General features: G+C 35.8%; 1 protein-coding gene across 29 annotated transcripts in view; it reads right to left on the bottom strand.

The window, feature by feature from the left end:
* The window catches only part of NRXN1 (neurexin 1), a 736316-nt gene that overhangs the window by 290610 nt on the left and 427941 nt on the right, over positions 1-17765 (bottom strand). The window contains exon 18 of one of the 29 annotated variants that reach the window (XM_048078468.2): positions 12786-13262. The exons of the other annotated variants lie outside the window; for them this stretch is intronic. Within the exon in view, the coding sequence (XP_047934425.1) occupies positions 13246-13262 (17 nt within the window). The 3' untranslated portion in view covers positions 12786-13245. Of the gene's footprint in view, positions 1-12785; positions 13263-17765 lie in introns of those variants that run through there. 29 annotated transcript variants of the gene reach the window in all.

The following is a 17765-nucleotide window of genomic DNA, read 5'->3' as shown; positions in this document are numbered from 1 at the left end:
AAGCCAATACAGTGTATCACACAAACTACTAAGAGTCTTGGAAGGTGAAAAATGTGATTCTAGGAGAGATGCACGGAGTATCTGTGTAGTCATAAAATACACAAATTTCAGTATTAGGTGATTACTTAACTTTTTTTTTTTCTTTTGTATAGATTAATTATATCATATGAAACAGGGAGTTTACAATGGCTCCTTTCTCTGTAGTACAGGTATTCTCTATGTATGTATTGCAAAAAAATAAATCTCTCAACAGCTAATAAGTCTTTCTGTCCATAAATCTGTCCAATCAAATAGGCTTAAATCTTCACATTAAACGTTTCTTGACTCCACAAGTGTAAAGACAGCAGTAATCTCTTTCTTTCTATTCCTTGCTGTCAAAACCAAGCTGATTTTTGTTTTGTTTCTTTTTACTGAAACTATGCATATAAGCCAGATCTCTTCAATTTAGAATAGAAGGGACTGGTTGGAAAACATTTTCCAGCAGGGAACTTTGGCTCTGAAAGCAAGCTCACTCTTGGTCCAAAACAGCCCTAGTTGGTCTATCAGTCTTCAAGGCACTTTGCCAAGTCCAGCCACTGGTGGCTAGAGTTAGCCCTGGTTTGACCTGCCTTAAGGAGGATGGCCTATACTACACTGGGAGTTGTCTTTTGCTGGCTGACAGTGCTGCAATGCCATCTTCCCTTCCCTCTCTGTATAAATTTGTCTGAATGGTGCTAACACTTTGGCTAGGTCCACCTTTTCATTTCAATATAAAGCCACAGGAATTAAGGCCAAATCCACATGTATATACATGGAGGTATTTAAGAGATTTGTTGTCCTGTATAAAGCAGGGCAGGATGTACTCATGTTCTCTCTGGACTACCACATGAGCAGTTAGTTCTATGGGCAATTAGATGGCTGCCAAACCTGCAGAAGTCTCTTTGATTTTCACCAGTGCTGCCACAGGAATTGGCACTGTATAACTGCAGGAGAATGAGATCCCTGACTACAGCTTAAATGCTTCTAATTTCAACTCCTTAGCAAATGCTTCAGCTAGGGACAAAATACAAACAAACAAACAACAACAACAAAAGACACAGTAAAATAGGTTGAAAATTAGTCATCTTGAAGTTTGATGGGATCAGTGACAGATACCAATAACAGAATCCAGAGTTGCACTCTTCTGTGTTCAGTACAAACATACGAAGTGTAAGCAAAACCTATTTGTTTAAAAAGATCACCAGAAATAGGAAAAGTCTGAGTATTGGCTTGTTCTGTAGCTCCTGTTATTATCATACAGCTAGGATATTAAATGCCATGTCGTGACCAAGCTAAAACTAAACTCAAAGTGCAATGACTTTAAGATGGGAAACTGGATTTAAAGAGCTTGCAAGGCAGAGCTGATGGCCTTTTCAGAAGTGGGAAGACCACAGGTAATGGGAGGAGCTCTAAATGATGTTTGTCAAGTGCCTAAAGTTAAGAATAGTCAGGAGACATGGGCCTATTACAGCAGGTCCAGAGGCAGGCTTGCTGACCAAAGGGCTAGAACACCCGTTCAGTGGAGAGAACCTGAGAGAGTTGGGGTTGTTCAGCCTGGAGAAGAAATGGAAGGCTCTGAGGAAAACCTTATAGCAGCCTTCCAATACTTAAAGGGGGCCTGAAGGAAAGATGAGAAGGGACTCTTTATCAGGACATGTAGTGATAGAACAAGAGGTAATGGCTTTAAAATAAAGAAGGTAGATTTAGATTGGATATTATGAAGAAAATCCTTACTATGAGGGTGTTTGGATACTGGAACGGTATCCCAGAGAAGTTGTGGATGCCCCATCCCTGAAAGTGTTCAAGGCCAAGTTGGATGTGACCTTGACCAACCTGATCTAGTGGGTGGTGTCCCTGCCCATGGTGTGGGGCTTTGGAACTAGATCTTTAAGGTCCCTTCCAACCCAAGCCATTCTACAATTCTATTATTACATTGTTAAGCATATTTTCCTGACATGATTTCTAAGGTGTCCCCCATCCTTTCAAGCCTTGGAAGAGAAGAGGCTGTACAGTTCCACCTCCTGCCTTCCCGCAGTGCATTAGTCCTGTAACAGTTTTGTCAAAGAATGGGGCAACAAGCAAGGCAGCTTGCTGCCATTGTCTGCTCCTGAACACATTCTTTCTGACCCCTGACAGCAGTAGTACTACAGATTAGATGTAGAAATTACAAAATTTAAAAGCAGAGTTGTTATAGGACAGCGTTAACTTTTGGCATTCGTAACTTTGAAATGCCCAAATATTTATTTAGCTTTAAGCACTTTTTTTTTTTTTTTTTTTAAAGTATAACAATTGTGGAGAGACCGTGTTCAGAAAACATATTTGTAGTGCCAAGCAAATGTCTATAGCTGAGTTATGAGCCTCTGAACACACAGGTTTCAAATGGAAATGCTGACATAATCTTAAATGTAGTGGCACAAATACTGTCACTACAATAATCCTTGTAATCTAATATATTAGCCCTTGGGGGGATGGAAAATTCAATTGCTGGTCTTAGACAGCCTTTCTGAGGCCCAATTCAAATTGCATAATTCTACATCCTTCAAGTTCTTCAAAATACATTCCAAAAGCAGTATTGTACATTCCAAAATATTTATTCTTCAGAGATTGATTTGACTTTTTTTTTCTACTTTAAAGTGAGATATATGACCTCAGAGGCATGTGAAAAATCATTAATCAAGTTTATAATGTGTAACACTCTTTTGTGTGTGAAAGACTTACTTTTATCCAGATTTCCTCAGTTATGTTGCCAAGATGATTCCCCTAGGGAGCCATGTGTTTATCTTGACAGGTGTCAGTGATATCTGTGGAGTCTCACAGGAATTGTTACTGGTTGCTTTGAGGTACAGTAGAGAACATTAAGGCTGCAAACTAATGAACTTTCCTTATTACATTCTAAATAAAATAAACCACAGACTAACCTGGATTAATCTACTAATGCCTTTCTAATGAAGCTTTTATTGGGCATATGGTGTGGCCTTGCTATTTTCCTCATATAGCTAGCACAAGCCAAACCTCAGAATAAAACCTACATGTTTCATTTGTGTTACACACCAGTATCAAAAACTCACTATGATAATTATTTTCAGATTGCTATTTTGCTAGCATAACCTTTGATTAACTTACAAGACTAATTGGTTAAAAAAATAAAAAGCAATCAGAATATTAAAAAGAAACAGAAGTCACTGCTGGTAGGAGAAGAGAAAAATATAACTTCTGCTGTTGCTAGGGGAAAAATATAAACCACAACTGCTGACTTTTAATTACTTTAGAAAGCACTCTGTGACCTGTCCTGACAATCCCACAGAATCACTAACTAAATATTGTAACTTCTGAAGTTAAATAATCGTGTAATTACAGTCTGCTAGCATTTTCCAGCCCTGAGCTGTAACTCACTATAATTTTGTAATGCATATTAAAAGCAATTAAAACAATAGTTACTTTAAAAAAAAAAAGAGTTCTAAGCAAGATGAAACAAGATAGCATCTTTTCCAGCCTGCTATGCATTTTGCTTTTAATTGTTACTTGCTTTATCTCTGTATATGAAAAGATCAGAACACAAGAAAAGACACTCTTTAGTAACATTCTTCTGGGAACACACTGCTGAATTTAGGTATAAGCTTATACCAGCAATTCAAAGAATAGACATCACATATGACTTCATCTTTGATATACTATTTCAAATACTGAATTTCATTTTTCTGTTTCCCACGTAAATTTTTGCTTTGCTTCCATACTTGCAAGATTTCCATTATAAAAAAAAATAAAAATTAAAATTAAAAAAAGCAAGCTCCCCTCTTCCTTTATTCACTTCAACAACAAATTAGCAGCCAAGTTTTCACAGAGGATAAGAAAACAGATACAGTGAAAACTGAGTGAGAACACGAGAACACAGTTTTTCTTTCCTTTAGCACCAGCAGCCAGAAACAGTATGAAAGCAATGGATCATGAAGAAAAGCAATTTCCTACTTCAGGGATTAAGCAATGCCCTCTTTTGTAATGTTAAATGAAAGTTCTAGTTATTTTTTCAAGTAATACTGTTGTGTTTTCTTACCCCCAGTTTAAATAAATAGTCACTAGAGAAGCTCCAACAGTCCCAAACACATCACTTCCTTGCCAATCAATAACACAGATAAAACCCTTTATATTGCACTCCTTTGAGCAAGCCTATTGATAGAGCAAGAAAAATTAAGCTACTACACAAGCTAAAGATAATTAATGTAATGAGCGAGAATATCTGGTGATACACATTCTGTTCTTTTCCTAAGGACAATTATAGGTGATTCTAATACAGAAAATATACAGAATTTTGTTGAAGCATTCAAATAAAGACAGCTACTCACATTTTACTCTCATGGTACGTTTCTTATCCTATGACACTGTAAAATTTGCTAGTTCTGTGGCTAGATTATCAGGTGATGTCTGTAACATTATCTTACACTTCCTTTTGATAATATGGATAAGATGGAAGTTCTCCATCTGCCTCTGCCACAGCTTTTCAGTGCAACCTCAGGCAAATCAGTACAAACCATTAGTCACTTAATAGCTAATTGACGAGCCAAGTCAATGTTATCAGTCATAAGGATAAAGATTATTTGCATGAGTAGGGCTTGGCAGAATTATACCCTTAATACCAAAGCTGAAAGGTTTCAACTGCTTTCATCTTCAAGCGCTATTAAACAGTGCATTGCAGGATTAAGCCTTCTGCATGTATGAGTTTGTAACTGTAAAGCTCTAATGAATGTTCAGCGTAGGATTAGAGCCAATACTGTGTTTAAAGCACTTAGAGATTGCTTCATAATAAATGCCAATGTTTGGAATAATTATGGATGCGTGGGCCTTTCTCAGTTTTTATACATAGATAAATGGGAATCCTGTAAATATCTGATTAACTTTGCTTAAGAGGACAACTTGCATGGGAAAGGATTATCACTGTAAAGCAGGTTTGTAGGACCAAACCTGTTCTCGTTAACATATACGCAAATAATAGCAGCACCTATGAAGATAGCCAGAACAGAAAATCATTTAACTTGTACCTGCTGTTTTGTTTGTTTGGTTTTTACTAAATTACATTAAACTTTTTCTCAGCTAAGGCAAGGCACCTACTAAATAATTAAAATGAAGAGTCACAACAAACTTATCTTTCAAAACCAGGTTGTAACAGGAAAGAAAATGCAAGACTTCTCAGCTGCAATTTTATGGCTCTATCAGAACTTGTCTAATTTCACCTATTTATTTCAGTACATAATAAACAGTGCAATCAGAGAAAAACTACATGATGCGTACGTATTTTTAAGACTGCTAGCTTTCTAAGCCTTTAACATCTTTGTATCTATTTTTGTTTCTAAGAAGTAAAATGAGACAAATGGGGCCTTTAAAAAGGATAAAAAGGACTGAAACATGTTATTTGAATTTTCGCACGTTAAAACTGTCATAAATTTCAATATAAAATATGGGTGCATTGCTGGCCATGTTTGGTTACACAGTTCAGCTTTACTGCCCAGAAAAGCTTAGGGGCATAATACATACTGGTTTTTCATTAGGAAGTTTTCAAAAACCACCACATTGAACCACTAACCTATAATAGCTCTTTCAGATTTAACAGGATGTCAGTTCCTGGAGCTGTTTTTCCTTTGATGCACACAAAGTAATACCAGTAATTTTAATCAGAATTATGCCATGCACTGGTGGAAGACAATCACATAATATGAATTATTATATTTTTTTCCATATCCCCGCCTCTTGCAGAAATGTTTTTTCTTTAGTGGAGTTCATGCTACATATACTACTGATTTGTGTGTGCTTTGTTTAAAAAAGCTTAGTAATAGTCCTTCTCATCCAGATATATTGAAGTGCTTTGCAAAGCAATGAAACCAGCGGAGCCGAGAAAAAACTTGTAGTGAAACTTTTTCAATTAATAATATAAAAAGTTTTCAAATTATTTGTACTGAAAAATAAAGGAAACACATTATAAGAATTAAAGCATCACATTTTAAAAAATGATTTTATTTTGAAAATAATGTTCCCTTTCAACATTTTTGAGGTTTTGGTTTAATAAATTTAGATGCCTTTTCTTCATCACTTTTTTTTTTGTCTGTGGTTGAAAAAATATTCTCCTAATTACTTTTTTTCCTCTAAAGTCAAAGCTAGTTAATTCCTATAGCTCAAATCAGTTCACTTTACTTAATAAAACTATTCTGAATAATGCTCTGAAAACCTCATTTTCACTCAATTCCTACTCAAGGAGCGCAAAAGTACTGAAGAAAGATTAAATATTTAGATATAAGCTCACAGTGCTTGCTATTAAGTACCTCAGTTTCCATCTGCCATATTTAAACTTAAAATTCTTGTGATAAAGCTCAGTGTGAAATGGGGCCACACCATCCATATCAGTTCAGGTGGTAAGACAAACCCTCAGTATCAAGCACCTAAAGGGAATACACTGTTCATTGGATATGTAACGGGGCCTGTGCTCCACATTTTGTTGCATATAAGGGTGATGTAACTTGCCTGGGATTCCACAACCTAACACAAAGCTTGACAGCAGTATCCCTGTTCCTTACCTTCCTATTGGAAGATTTGTGCTTGTGTTATATGAGACAATGAGCAACCCTCATTTGGCTAAAAGTGAATTTTGACACTAGAATTACAATCACAGAAGAGGTTTTGAATTGCAATATACATGACAGTAATGTTCATGGCACTGTATACTTTCAAGCTCTGATATATATGCTCTGGAAGAAGCCACAAAGTGAGAGTCAAAGGGCAGTTTGTTGGATGGTTTCAGCCAACATCCCATTGACCAGAATGAAATTAACACAAGATAAGGACTTGGACAGTACCTTAGTGCTAAAGTGTTCCAGCAAAAACAATGCTAACTATAAATTATTAGAAACTTTATTATTATTATTATTATTCTCACCTACTTCATACTAAAGATCAATTTATCATTAATGCAAAAAGAGATTTAGAGCAATGTTTATGTCATCAAAAATAATATCCATTAGGTATGTAGTACACCCTCAAGTGCATTTGCTTCTTGTGGAACTCTTCCAGAAAACTGGATCTATGTACAGTATAATATAATTACATTTAGCTTGTAATGAGCTATTGAACAGGTAGAAACAGCTCACAGCCTTAAAAACTTCAAAAATAACTTCTCCACTCAAGGAGGGCTTCAACTATACAACCTACTGTATGAAAATGTTTTTTGGTATGCAAAAAATGTTAGTTTGCTTTTTTGTTTGTTTGTGTGTGAGTGTGTGTGTGTGAGTGTGTAACGCATAAGCAATAGAATCATAGAATATCCTGAGTTAGAAGGGACCCACAAGGATCATCGAGTCCAACTCCTGGCTCCACAAAGGCCTACCCAAAAATTCAGACCATATGACTAAGAGCACAGTCCAAATGTTTCTTAAACTCCGACAGGCTTGGTGCCGTGACTACGTCCCTGGGGAGCCTGTTCGAGTGTGTGACCACCCTCTTGGTGAAGAACCTCTTCCTGATATCCAACCTGAATCTCCCCTCGCAGCTTGACGCCATTCTTGTGGGCCCTATCACTGCTCACTAAAGAGAAGAGATCGGTGCCTGCCCCTCAACTCCCCCTTGTGAAGAAGCTGTAGGCCGCCATGAGGTCTCCCTTCAACCTCCTCTTTTCCGGGCTGAACAAACCAAGTGACTTCAGCTGCTCCTCATACGTCTTCCCCTCTAGGCCCTTCATCATCTTTGTAGCCCTTCTAAGCCCTTTATCATCTTTGTAGCCCTACACAGTAAAGCCCAATACGATAGCTCAATACGATAAAGGTTTCCTTACACTTACGAAGATCAGAAATAAGCAGTCACAATTTTTTCTTTTTCCCCAGAAGGAAAATTCTAGTTACACATTTGAAGTTTGCTTCTTCCTTTCTGTACTGCTATGGTTTGCAAAAATGCTGAATGTAAAAATGACTAGCAGCAGGGAATTCTGCGCTACTATTCAATACAGACCTACACAGTAAACAATAGCCAGGTTTTTGCTATTTTATTTAGAATCTCTAAGTTAATCTTTTCATAGGGAAAGGACAAACTGCTGTACCACAAAGGTTTTGGTCACAGCACTGAGAACAGCAGATATTACAGCAATGTTTAGCAATATTAAATACATAAGCCACGTTAGGAATTTTTTTGACCTAGGTGACTATAAACATAAGGATTGAGAAAAATGAGAGCATTAACACAAACCTGGACATTAACCTGCAATGCATGGTTTCTGTCTTGATAAAAGTACAAAACCTCCAGTGGCTGTTGATTAGGATGAGAAAAGTACTCCTAAATCAGTAAATGTTGATCATTACTATCTGGTTGTGGTGAACAGCAGATGCATTCTTCTTCAAGATGAAGACTTTTTTCCGTGAATTTTCAGTCAAAAAATCTTCAATAAATATTGATCGTGTTTATTTAATAGCTATGTGGGAGGGTAAAATAATCAGTGCTTGTTTTTAGTTGTCTGGCTTTACTGAGAGCCTTCATGCTTGAGCATGGCTCAGGGTGACACTTGGAGCTGGCATCTGCTCACAGTGTATTGGAATGTGCAAACACAAGAATAGCCTGCAAAATTGTGAAATAATTCTTCCCCTCAGCTCAGCATTAATAAAACTCAGTAGGAGTACCAGGTACAATTTTGTATATCACACTCCAGGAAGACATGAGCCAATTGAGAGAACAGTGAGGAGAGCAACATGACCAGAGTCTAGAGAACATGAGCTGTGCTAAAGTTTGAAAGAATTGGTCTAGAGAGGAGACAGCTTAGAGGGAACATGATAATAACCTTTAAATACATAAAAGGCAATTTCAAAAGAAGAAGAAAATAACCTGTTCTCAACAACAATGATGGATAGGACAAAAAGAAATGTACTATACTTAAGCAATTAAGATTCAGGATAGATATTATGAAAACCTCAACAGTAAGGATAGGGAAGCGGTATAAAAGATTGCCTACAAGATGGTAGAATCTCCAATGTTGGAATTATTTCAGAACAGCTTAGATACAAGTCTTTCTAGAACTACTTCAATATAATTGATACTCTTTTGGGACTGTGATGACATCCTGCAGTCTTCCATTTTTATATTTCTATGAATAGGACTGCTGTATGCAATCATTTACACTGTAAATTGTTAAACTGGAGAAATGAAAAAATTCTCCTCTAGGCCTCCCTATCCCCCTCCACAGAGCTGATGAAGAAATAAATAAAAGAGTATACTTCTTATCAATACCCGCTTTTTCACCATATATGATGTTACTAGAAATGACAGGTCTATTTGGCAGCTTGAAAAATTTCTTAGAAAACAAAAATGAGAAGAAGCAACCTTATCTGGACCTATAGTAAATAAATGAATAGGAAAAAATATTTCTTCACCTTAATTTCATATTCTAGATCATGAAATAAAAACACTCCAAATGAATTCAAGAAAGAAGAAAATGAATCAAGCACAAAGATTTTAGATGAGTAGAAAAGGAACCTGCATCATCCACTTGTGTTTTTAGAAGAATACCCTGTGATATGTGAACATGTAACTGACATACACATGTATATATGTTTGTGTGTGTGTATATATATATATGTATGCCACTTTTTAACACTGTCAGAAATTGTCATGACTAGACCTTACTTCTTAAGGCTGGACCATATAATTTTCTATGACAGGTAGCAATGCTGCATGCATTGCTCATGTTTGACGAATAACACACATGAGATTGAACACATGCTCCCGGACTTAGTGGACTCAATAGTATTTGTTGAATAGTTGTTTTCATGGGTTTTTCCTAAATAATATGATTGAATTTTAATCTTCCAGTTTCAAACTTTTCTAGTCCTCTACTGAACTACAATATTTTGTTGAACAATATTTTCAACTACTTACTCTAGATGTTTTGTTTTATATGTAGCTTACTCCTGAGTGGTTCAGATAGTAGGATACCTTGATGTTTTAACTTATATGCAGCAACTTGCATGTATTAAATGAAGAAGCACCCAGTGAACTGATCAAAAGAGAAATGAAACATGACTGAAAAAACTTACTTTTAAATTTCAGATTACAGCTTGAGTAAAAATTGTTTACCATAGCTGTTACAATATCCCTGTTACAACAGGGAGAGAACTCTACTCTCAACACAGGAGGTCTGTTATTCTTGAGGACAGGAAGGAGTAGAAATTCCCTATTTCTTTGAAAAGTTATGTCTCTGTAAATCTCTATCGGTTATACCCTAAGCAAGTCTATTAACATTCATCATTTCTTCCTTCTCTCCCTGGTCAGTTGCACTGATGTGAAGAGTGGGAGGATATCTCCAGAGCAAGTTACTTGCTGCTTACGTCCCTTCTGTTTATAGAAGATTTTTGCTAGCAAACATAATAACTTAGGATTTGTCTCTGATTTATTAAATTCATTAGAGATCATCGTAAGTATTGAATTTCTTTTCGGCAGGACACTCTCTTGTCAGTAATTCCCCTTCCACTGTCCTTCAAAGAAATGGTTTCCTTAGACCCATACTGTAACTGAATCCCAACAACTAAAAAAGAAAAACCTGTTGCAGCTGACTTCTCCACTGTTGTGGCTGCATTTCCATTCAAAAAAAATTATCATAAAATACGCATCTCAAGCATATGAATCTTTCCAGACACCTTTAGCATTACCTTCCTTCTTCACAGTACTTTTCTATAGCTTTCTAAACACAGACTTAGGAACAATTAATCTTGGTTCATGGCTCTATTCCAGGTTCTTCACCAAGATAATACATCTAAGAAACAAGAAGTATATAAATAATACAAGAATTGTAATGAAAACATAAATAAATAATTAAAAAATAATTAGAAGGAACAATTGGATAAAAATAAACTTCATTATTATCTAACCAAAGTTACAGCTGCAATGCCATACCCATCAAATTCAAGAATCAGCATCACTGAAGGAGTGTGAAAAAAGTATCCAAAAGTATGTCATCACAAGATCTACGAAATACTGAAGATGTATTGAAGGGATATGCAGAAAGTAGAATCAGAGAACACAGAAATACATAATATAATACAAAATAGAAACTAGGAACAACTGTAATTCTATCAATGGACTCAAGTGACTGCAGCATACATGACAGCAAAATGTGGTAACTTACAACTGTTTATTCTCTTAACAGATTTATGAAATAGATGTTTAAATTTAGTGCTAATCTTCTCAAAAAAGGTGAAAGTGAAGTTTTTTCCATCATATTTCAGAAAAGCTTCAGGACTGAAATGGAATACATTTCAAATGGAGAGATCAAAGTTATCTTATCCCATCCTAGAACACGCAAAGTAAGAAATTATTTTATTCTAGAAGTGTTCTGATCCTGATTTCTTATACATTGGAAGCCTGACTTTTTGCCAAGATGCATGAAAGAGTACACACTTTCATTGACTCACAACTGTCCAATTAGATATAATTTTTGCTCTCTGCTCCTGAGAAAGGAAGATTTTTATGTCATTATTTTCCCCCTGGTTTTCAGTAAGCCAAGCATCACTTGTTTCATGAGAATATCATTATGGGTTGCATTTATTTCCAAATACATTTTCCAGTGGATAGTACTAAAACAACAACAACAAAAACAACCAACCAACTGAAAAACCCACAGCAGCACAATTATGTTGCATTGCTTACCATTGTACAAAGAAAAGTCTTCCCCACCTTCTTGAGAATTCATCTAGCCTGCAGGGTGAATATTGACTACCGGGCAGATCACCATAGCTATAAAACAGAGCATGGGGCTTTGAAATGAGGAGAAAGACTGAATGAATTGTGTGTGTGTGCATGCTCGCTTGCATGCATGTGTGAAGGAGAAAAGAAAAAGATCTGAATTTGGGTTTATATATTATTTGCAACATTTCAGAGGTTCTCAGTAGCCCCTAAGAAAGCTTCTGCTCATAAGCTTTCCTGATTAAGGCAATAAATATAGAAGTAATCTCATATTAATGAATAATTTACTGAATGAAAAAAATATCTAGAAAGACTTCAACTAAATAATCATGGAATACTTAGGCTGGTTTAAGTTTCCTTTACTAAAAACATGCTTTACTGCAGCTTTCTGAAATATCTATAACATACTTTAGGCATCCAGATCTACAAACACATGATTAGCACTACGAAATTGTATTACAGAATCTATTTAAATTGTATTAAAATCTACTATGAATTAATTTAATTTTATTTTTTTTGACCGTAGTGTGGTCTTCTAAGCAGTAACCATTTTTAAGGTTTCCTAAGCCTTGATTTCAGGACTGTCTCACATTCATTTATAGCAGTGTGAATTAGCATAAATCACACAATTATTCTGTGTGCAGATATAATTCCATAATCTGTGGAGAATTACATGTATACTTGTGTAAAATATGGTCCCTAAATTCCATGTTTATGTTCTTCAGTGACTTAATATTTCCCTGAATTTTAAGTGTTTTTAATTATATACTATTAATTTATTCCTATTAATATTGGCTTGTTGCCATACAAACCCCAATTAATAACCTTACTTATGCTAAAAGTGACAATATTATAATCCCCATTTCCAGCTGGAGAGTAACACAGTTTGAATTTTATGAAAGTAGTAGGAAGTTGCTATTTTCAGAGTATGAGATTAAGAAAAGGAGCTCAAGTCACAGCTAGAATAATAATTTTAGGAATCATAACTAAAATATATATATGGAAAAATGCTCAGCTGATCAAAGTCAACATACATACAGTAATACGGTGATTTCAAAATAGCAGTACCAGTTTACAAATGAGGAGCAAGTGGCTGTAAGTTAACTAAGTACAAGCATAAACTCCATTTTGTTGTCTATTAAGTATGTCCTTTAATGCAGGAAACAAAGACTTTGCATCATATTAAAAGTAGCCAAACTGTCTTTCTACAGAAATGAAAATGTACATAAAAGTTAAACAAAATGTTCACCAAACTCTAATTTTATATAATCCTAATACCATGAAGATAATAGCTCAACGAGAAAGGTTCTTCTGGCTCAGGAGACTGATATGATGCCATTTGAATTCAAAGGCAGACAATCATGTCATGACAAAACATCTGTCTACTGTAAAACAAAGCACACTAAACTATATTGCAAGGCTTGCTTTCACAGGCTGGAAGCAGCATGACCAGGCTACTTTTCACCAGCAATCTTTCCCAATTTCTCTTCTTCTGTTCCTTCTTTTTTCCCTTTAAAGATTTTCTGCTCATTCGCTATATAGATCTGCAACGATAAATGCAGCAACTTCATTAATGAAAGTTTTTATTTTATTTTGTTTTGATTTGATTTGATCGGTTGGCTGGTTTTGGTTGTTTTGGTTTTGTTGGTCAGTTTTTAGTTTTGTTTTACTCTGTCATTTAGGTGGTCAAATTCTTCTTTAAGTACAGAAATGTATACAAGTACACTCAGGTCAGGAAGCAGTTCAAAGGGCTTGTGGTTCCACTCAGGTATGTGGGATCAACTTCACTGGCAGAAACCAAGGCACAGGCAGGACCACTTTACCCCCCCAGGGGACAGGTTGAGGCCAGAACACTGATCTGGAGATGGTAATGCTCCAGCATTTACTACTGGGATGCAATCTGAATTGCATCCTGCTTTCATTCATACATTGGTGGTGTTTTTGACATTCTTGCTTTTAAGTTTAATGCCATAAGTTAAAAGTTTCTTTTCGACTGCTTGTTCTCTGCAAAAGGAATGGGGTGAAATGCAGAGAAGAATCCTCCAGGCTTAGCTAAAATAACAGGAAAGCAATTTACCTTGCATTTGGAAATGAAAAATCAGCCCCAGTTGCTTGACAGGTTTGGAAATCATAGCAAACCATTTGGGGATTACAGTCTTAAATTTATGTTTGAATATGAAGCCTCTCCAGCAGGTAAGTGACTGGGGCATAAATACTGTGTTAAGAAACTTTCTAGTAAACACATTTGAAATTGTATTATCATGGCACAATCTGACTATAAGACATTGAAGAGTATTAAGGAGTTGGAGTCAAAGGATAATGTAGTCATTATCACAGATTAACTAACTGCTGTTTTTTGTTTTGTAAAACTTCTGTTACTGAATCCCACAGGGTCATTCCATTAGCTAAGTGGTGCTCTCCTCTCCTGCCACATCACATACAAATTATTGGGAATAAAATCTGAAAGATTGCACAGGGAATCAGAATAATCATCTACTTTTGATTTTTGTCACCTCCACATGATAGCTCTATGTGTATGTAAGAGACATGATGTAAGCGTGCCAGTCATTCAAGAAGGAAGAGGAAGAAATTGTATGCAGCACTTCTCAGTTGGGTTCTGCTGAAAGGGATATTGGTGGAGGAGTACTGAGGGGAATTTCCCATCTGATGTCTTCCAGTGGTTTGTGCAGCTCTGGATAGAGATGATTCAGGTTCAGATCTTCATTTATAGAATCATAAAAGACATCAAATGCTGCAGAGGTAACATTTCCTCTCCAACCCTCTTGAATGGCTGACATGCTTCTATCAGGTCTCTTACACGTGTATACAGCTATCACTTGGAAGTGATAAAGAAGAAGAATCATTTAGGTTGGAAAAGACCTTCAAGATCACCTAGTCCAACTGTCAACTTGGCCTATCGAGTCCCACCACTGAACCATGGCAATTATAGTGCCATATCTGCACACCTCTTAAAAGCCTCCAGGAATGGCAACTCCAGCACTCCCTCCAGCACAGACACTCAGAAACACAAATTTTGACCAGTCACTTGAGGGAAATTATACTGAATAGACCACTCTGGAAAACTTGACAGACAATAAATGCAAAGGTGAGTGCTTAAGCAGCCAAAACATTGGGTCAAGTCTAATCTTTACCTGTGTGAATTAGAGTTTCAATATTGCGTGTGGTTTGTTTTAGAGCAACAATGAAAGCCATATCACTAGTGTTGAAAGGAAAATATACTGAAGAATATTTTTATCTATCTACATTGCAAAATACTAAAATGCAAGTTGCACAAATTTATTCAGTCTGCATCAGAGGTGAAAACACGATAGCATCCTTTTATCAGCTAGCCAGCCTGTAATAACCTTGAGAGGAATTACTTGAGAATAGGTGGCTACTGCAGCCACCTTTTAAGTTTTCTCCACAGGCAGATATTTAAGCACTATTAAGTCCTGTTTTGACTATATAAGTGTCCCACTAATCAGGCCAGGTCTGAGTAAGCTGATTATCTGTGAGAAAGATGGCCATGAAATATCTTTATGTAGAAGTATCCACATTTGAAACAGCGTTTGTCTCTGCAGCCATATGGAAGTTAGGGTTACTTTCTGTTGCAGCAAATATGCTGAGCTAATAATTGATTTGCTGGCTTTTTTCCAAAGTCAAAAGAAATTATTATTGTGGTTTATCTAGAACTACTTTTTCTAGCTAAATGAAAACACTTAGTATTTTATCATTTTAGGCATCATTGTACTTTGAAGGTTTTAAAACCCCTGCCTTAGAAATAATGTTTTTAAAAGCTGTGATTTAAACATATATATAGTACATGACTTTAGCTGACGTAATTTAAACTCATTTACACAAAGTAATAAATTAAGCTGGGAGGAACTCTAACAGTTCTCTACATTTAACAGACTTTCCAGTGTTGGGAGCATCAGGTGTAGATTCTGGACATTATTTGGCTTACTGGATTTCTTCAGGGTAGGTTGGGCCTTTAATGGTTCAGATTTGTGTGTGAACATTTGTTCTTTTATTGTCTCTGATGATATAACCATCCATACTGATTTTAGATATAATTGTAGGTAAGCATGGTGTTTGACCATCTGTTGCAGTGTCTATAAAAAGATTTGTTCCTGTATAATGCATTTAAATACCAATAAATAAAGTTAAAGAACAAAGAACATGTCAGTAAAGGAATTTCTGTGGGTTTAAAACCGTTCATTTTTCTTATACAAACAGACCTACTGTTTTGAAAGTGGTTTCCATATAATATACTGTACATTTTCTGGTTGTTGCACAGTGTTTGAAATATTACAGTATATGTGGCATTGATCTTCTCCTCTCCACCTGCAATTTTCTGACATTTCCTCTCTTGGTTTAGATATACCCTGATGATGATGTTGCAACCTATGTACTACAATGCAAAACAGTGACCGGAAGTTCAAGATAAATAAAAAGATGAATAAGGTGGGTTGTAGAACTCCAAAACAAACAAACGCACAAAGAAACAAAACCCCTTACTGTTTTTGATTTTACTTCTGTAAATAGAAATAGAAAATTATTAAGGGAGTAGAGAGAAAAGATAAAAACTAGAGGATAATTGTATTATCCCTCTGTATAAAAATAATACTAGACAACAGATACTGTGGATAAATCCTCCCACAATTAAGCATTAAAACACTACAGGAAGTGGAACTATCAAGAGTCATATCACTAAACCTTTGGAAAACATAAGTATTTTTGCCATTGTGTGTCATTTCACATTAACTATTGTGGAGTTCTCTTGACATTCATGAAGGATAAGAGGAGACAATAATTTTAAAACCCAGAAAAAGTACAATAAGCTTACATCAAAAGTTGTTATACCCTACCTGAATTGATTCTACTTGCACCTTGCACACAGAACAATCTTTTATTATTATTATTAAGTATTTTTTAAAATAAGGATTCCGTAATTGTAACATCCAAAGTTGAAATAACTAGAGATGAAATAGCTTCTCTCAAAGTATGAAATAATACTTCCCCTTTTCCATTTCTTTGTCAGAATCACCTTTCAGTAGTAACTTTGAACAAGGCATGAGAGAAGGTTTGAAAGCTCATGACAGTAGCAAATAAGACTGCAGACACGAGCAAAGAAATGCAGCAAAACCTGTGACATAGCAGCATTCATCAGAGAACCTTCAGACAAGGGAAACCAAGACAGTTAGAACTGATTAATGCAAAGTGCACTAAAGCAATCTGAAACTGCGTCTACTCAAACTCCTTTACTTGCTCCAGAACTCTAAAATATTCCTTGGTGTAACCTAAAATATTCCTTGGTGTAACCTTGAGTTTGCCCATAGAAGTATCCAGTGTAATTAAGACCTGAGTTCCAGAGCGTGAGCTTTGACTTCCTGAGGACACTGGGCAAGTGCCTATGACCAGAATCTTAGTGCTCCTATAGAAATGTTTACAGAAGAGTGGGATCCAAGCTCTGAGCAGGAGTCTTTTCTAATCATAATGAATGTATGTGAAAAACTGTCCCAGAAATCAAACTTGTGCTTAAAATAAAAACAATAAAACCCACCAACAGCTATGCATCACCTTTTCCCTTAGCAATCCTGATCAACCTATTACTGCTTTTTTAAGACTAGAGGTGTTCCCATTCCATAATAAATCTTTTCATTCTGTCTTTATTTCAATGTCTGTTTGAAACTGTTTTTGCCTTATCTACCTACCTGAATCCAAAAATATGAAGATTATTCTCCACTAAAAAATTGCTTTCAAGATCTCTGATGATTATCAGTAATTTGCAAGCTATTTTCCCAACCCTGTCATTTAAATTTGCCAAGTATTCCCAGAGTCCTAGAGTATTAGTACTCCTAAAAGAGTACTCCTAGAGTATTCATAGGAACTAGGAGCTGCTCTCATATTCCTCAGTGTTGGTGACATTCATCCCTCTGACAGTATACAGTAAATAATAGTCTAGAACGCAATATAAAAATAAAGCTTGTAGCAAGGCTTAGTAAGAATAGCATATTTTTAATAAGTACAGTAGAAACATAAAATAA

This window comes from Anser cygnoides, chromosome 3 (genome assembly GCF_040182565.1).
Source record: "Anser cygnoides isolate HZ-2024a breed goose chromosome 3, Taihu_goose_T2T_genome, whole genome shotgun sequence".
In the NCBI taxonomy this organism is placed as follows: domain Eukaryota; kingdom Metazoa; phylum Chordata; class Aves; order Anseriformes; family Anatidae; genus Anser; species Anser cygnoides.
The sequence above is the reverse complement of the archived record's forward strand: the minus strand, read 5'-3'. Positions and strand labels throughout refer to the sequence as shown.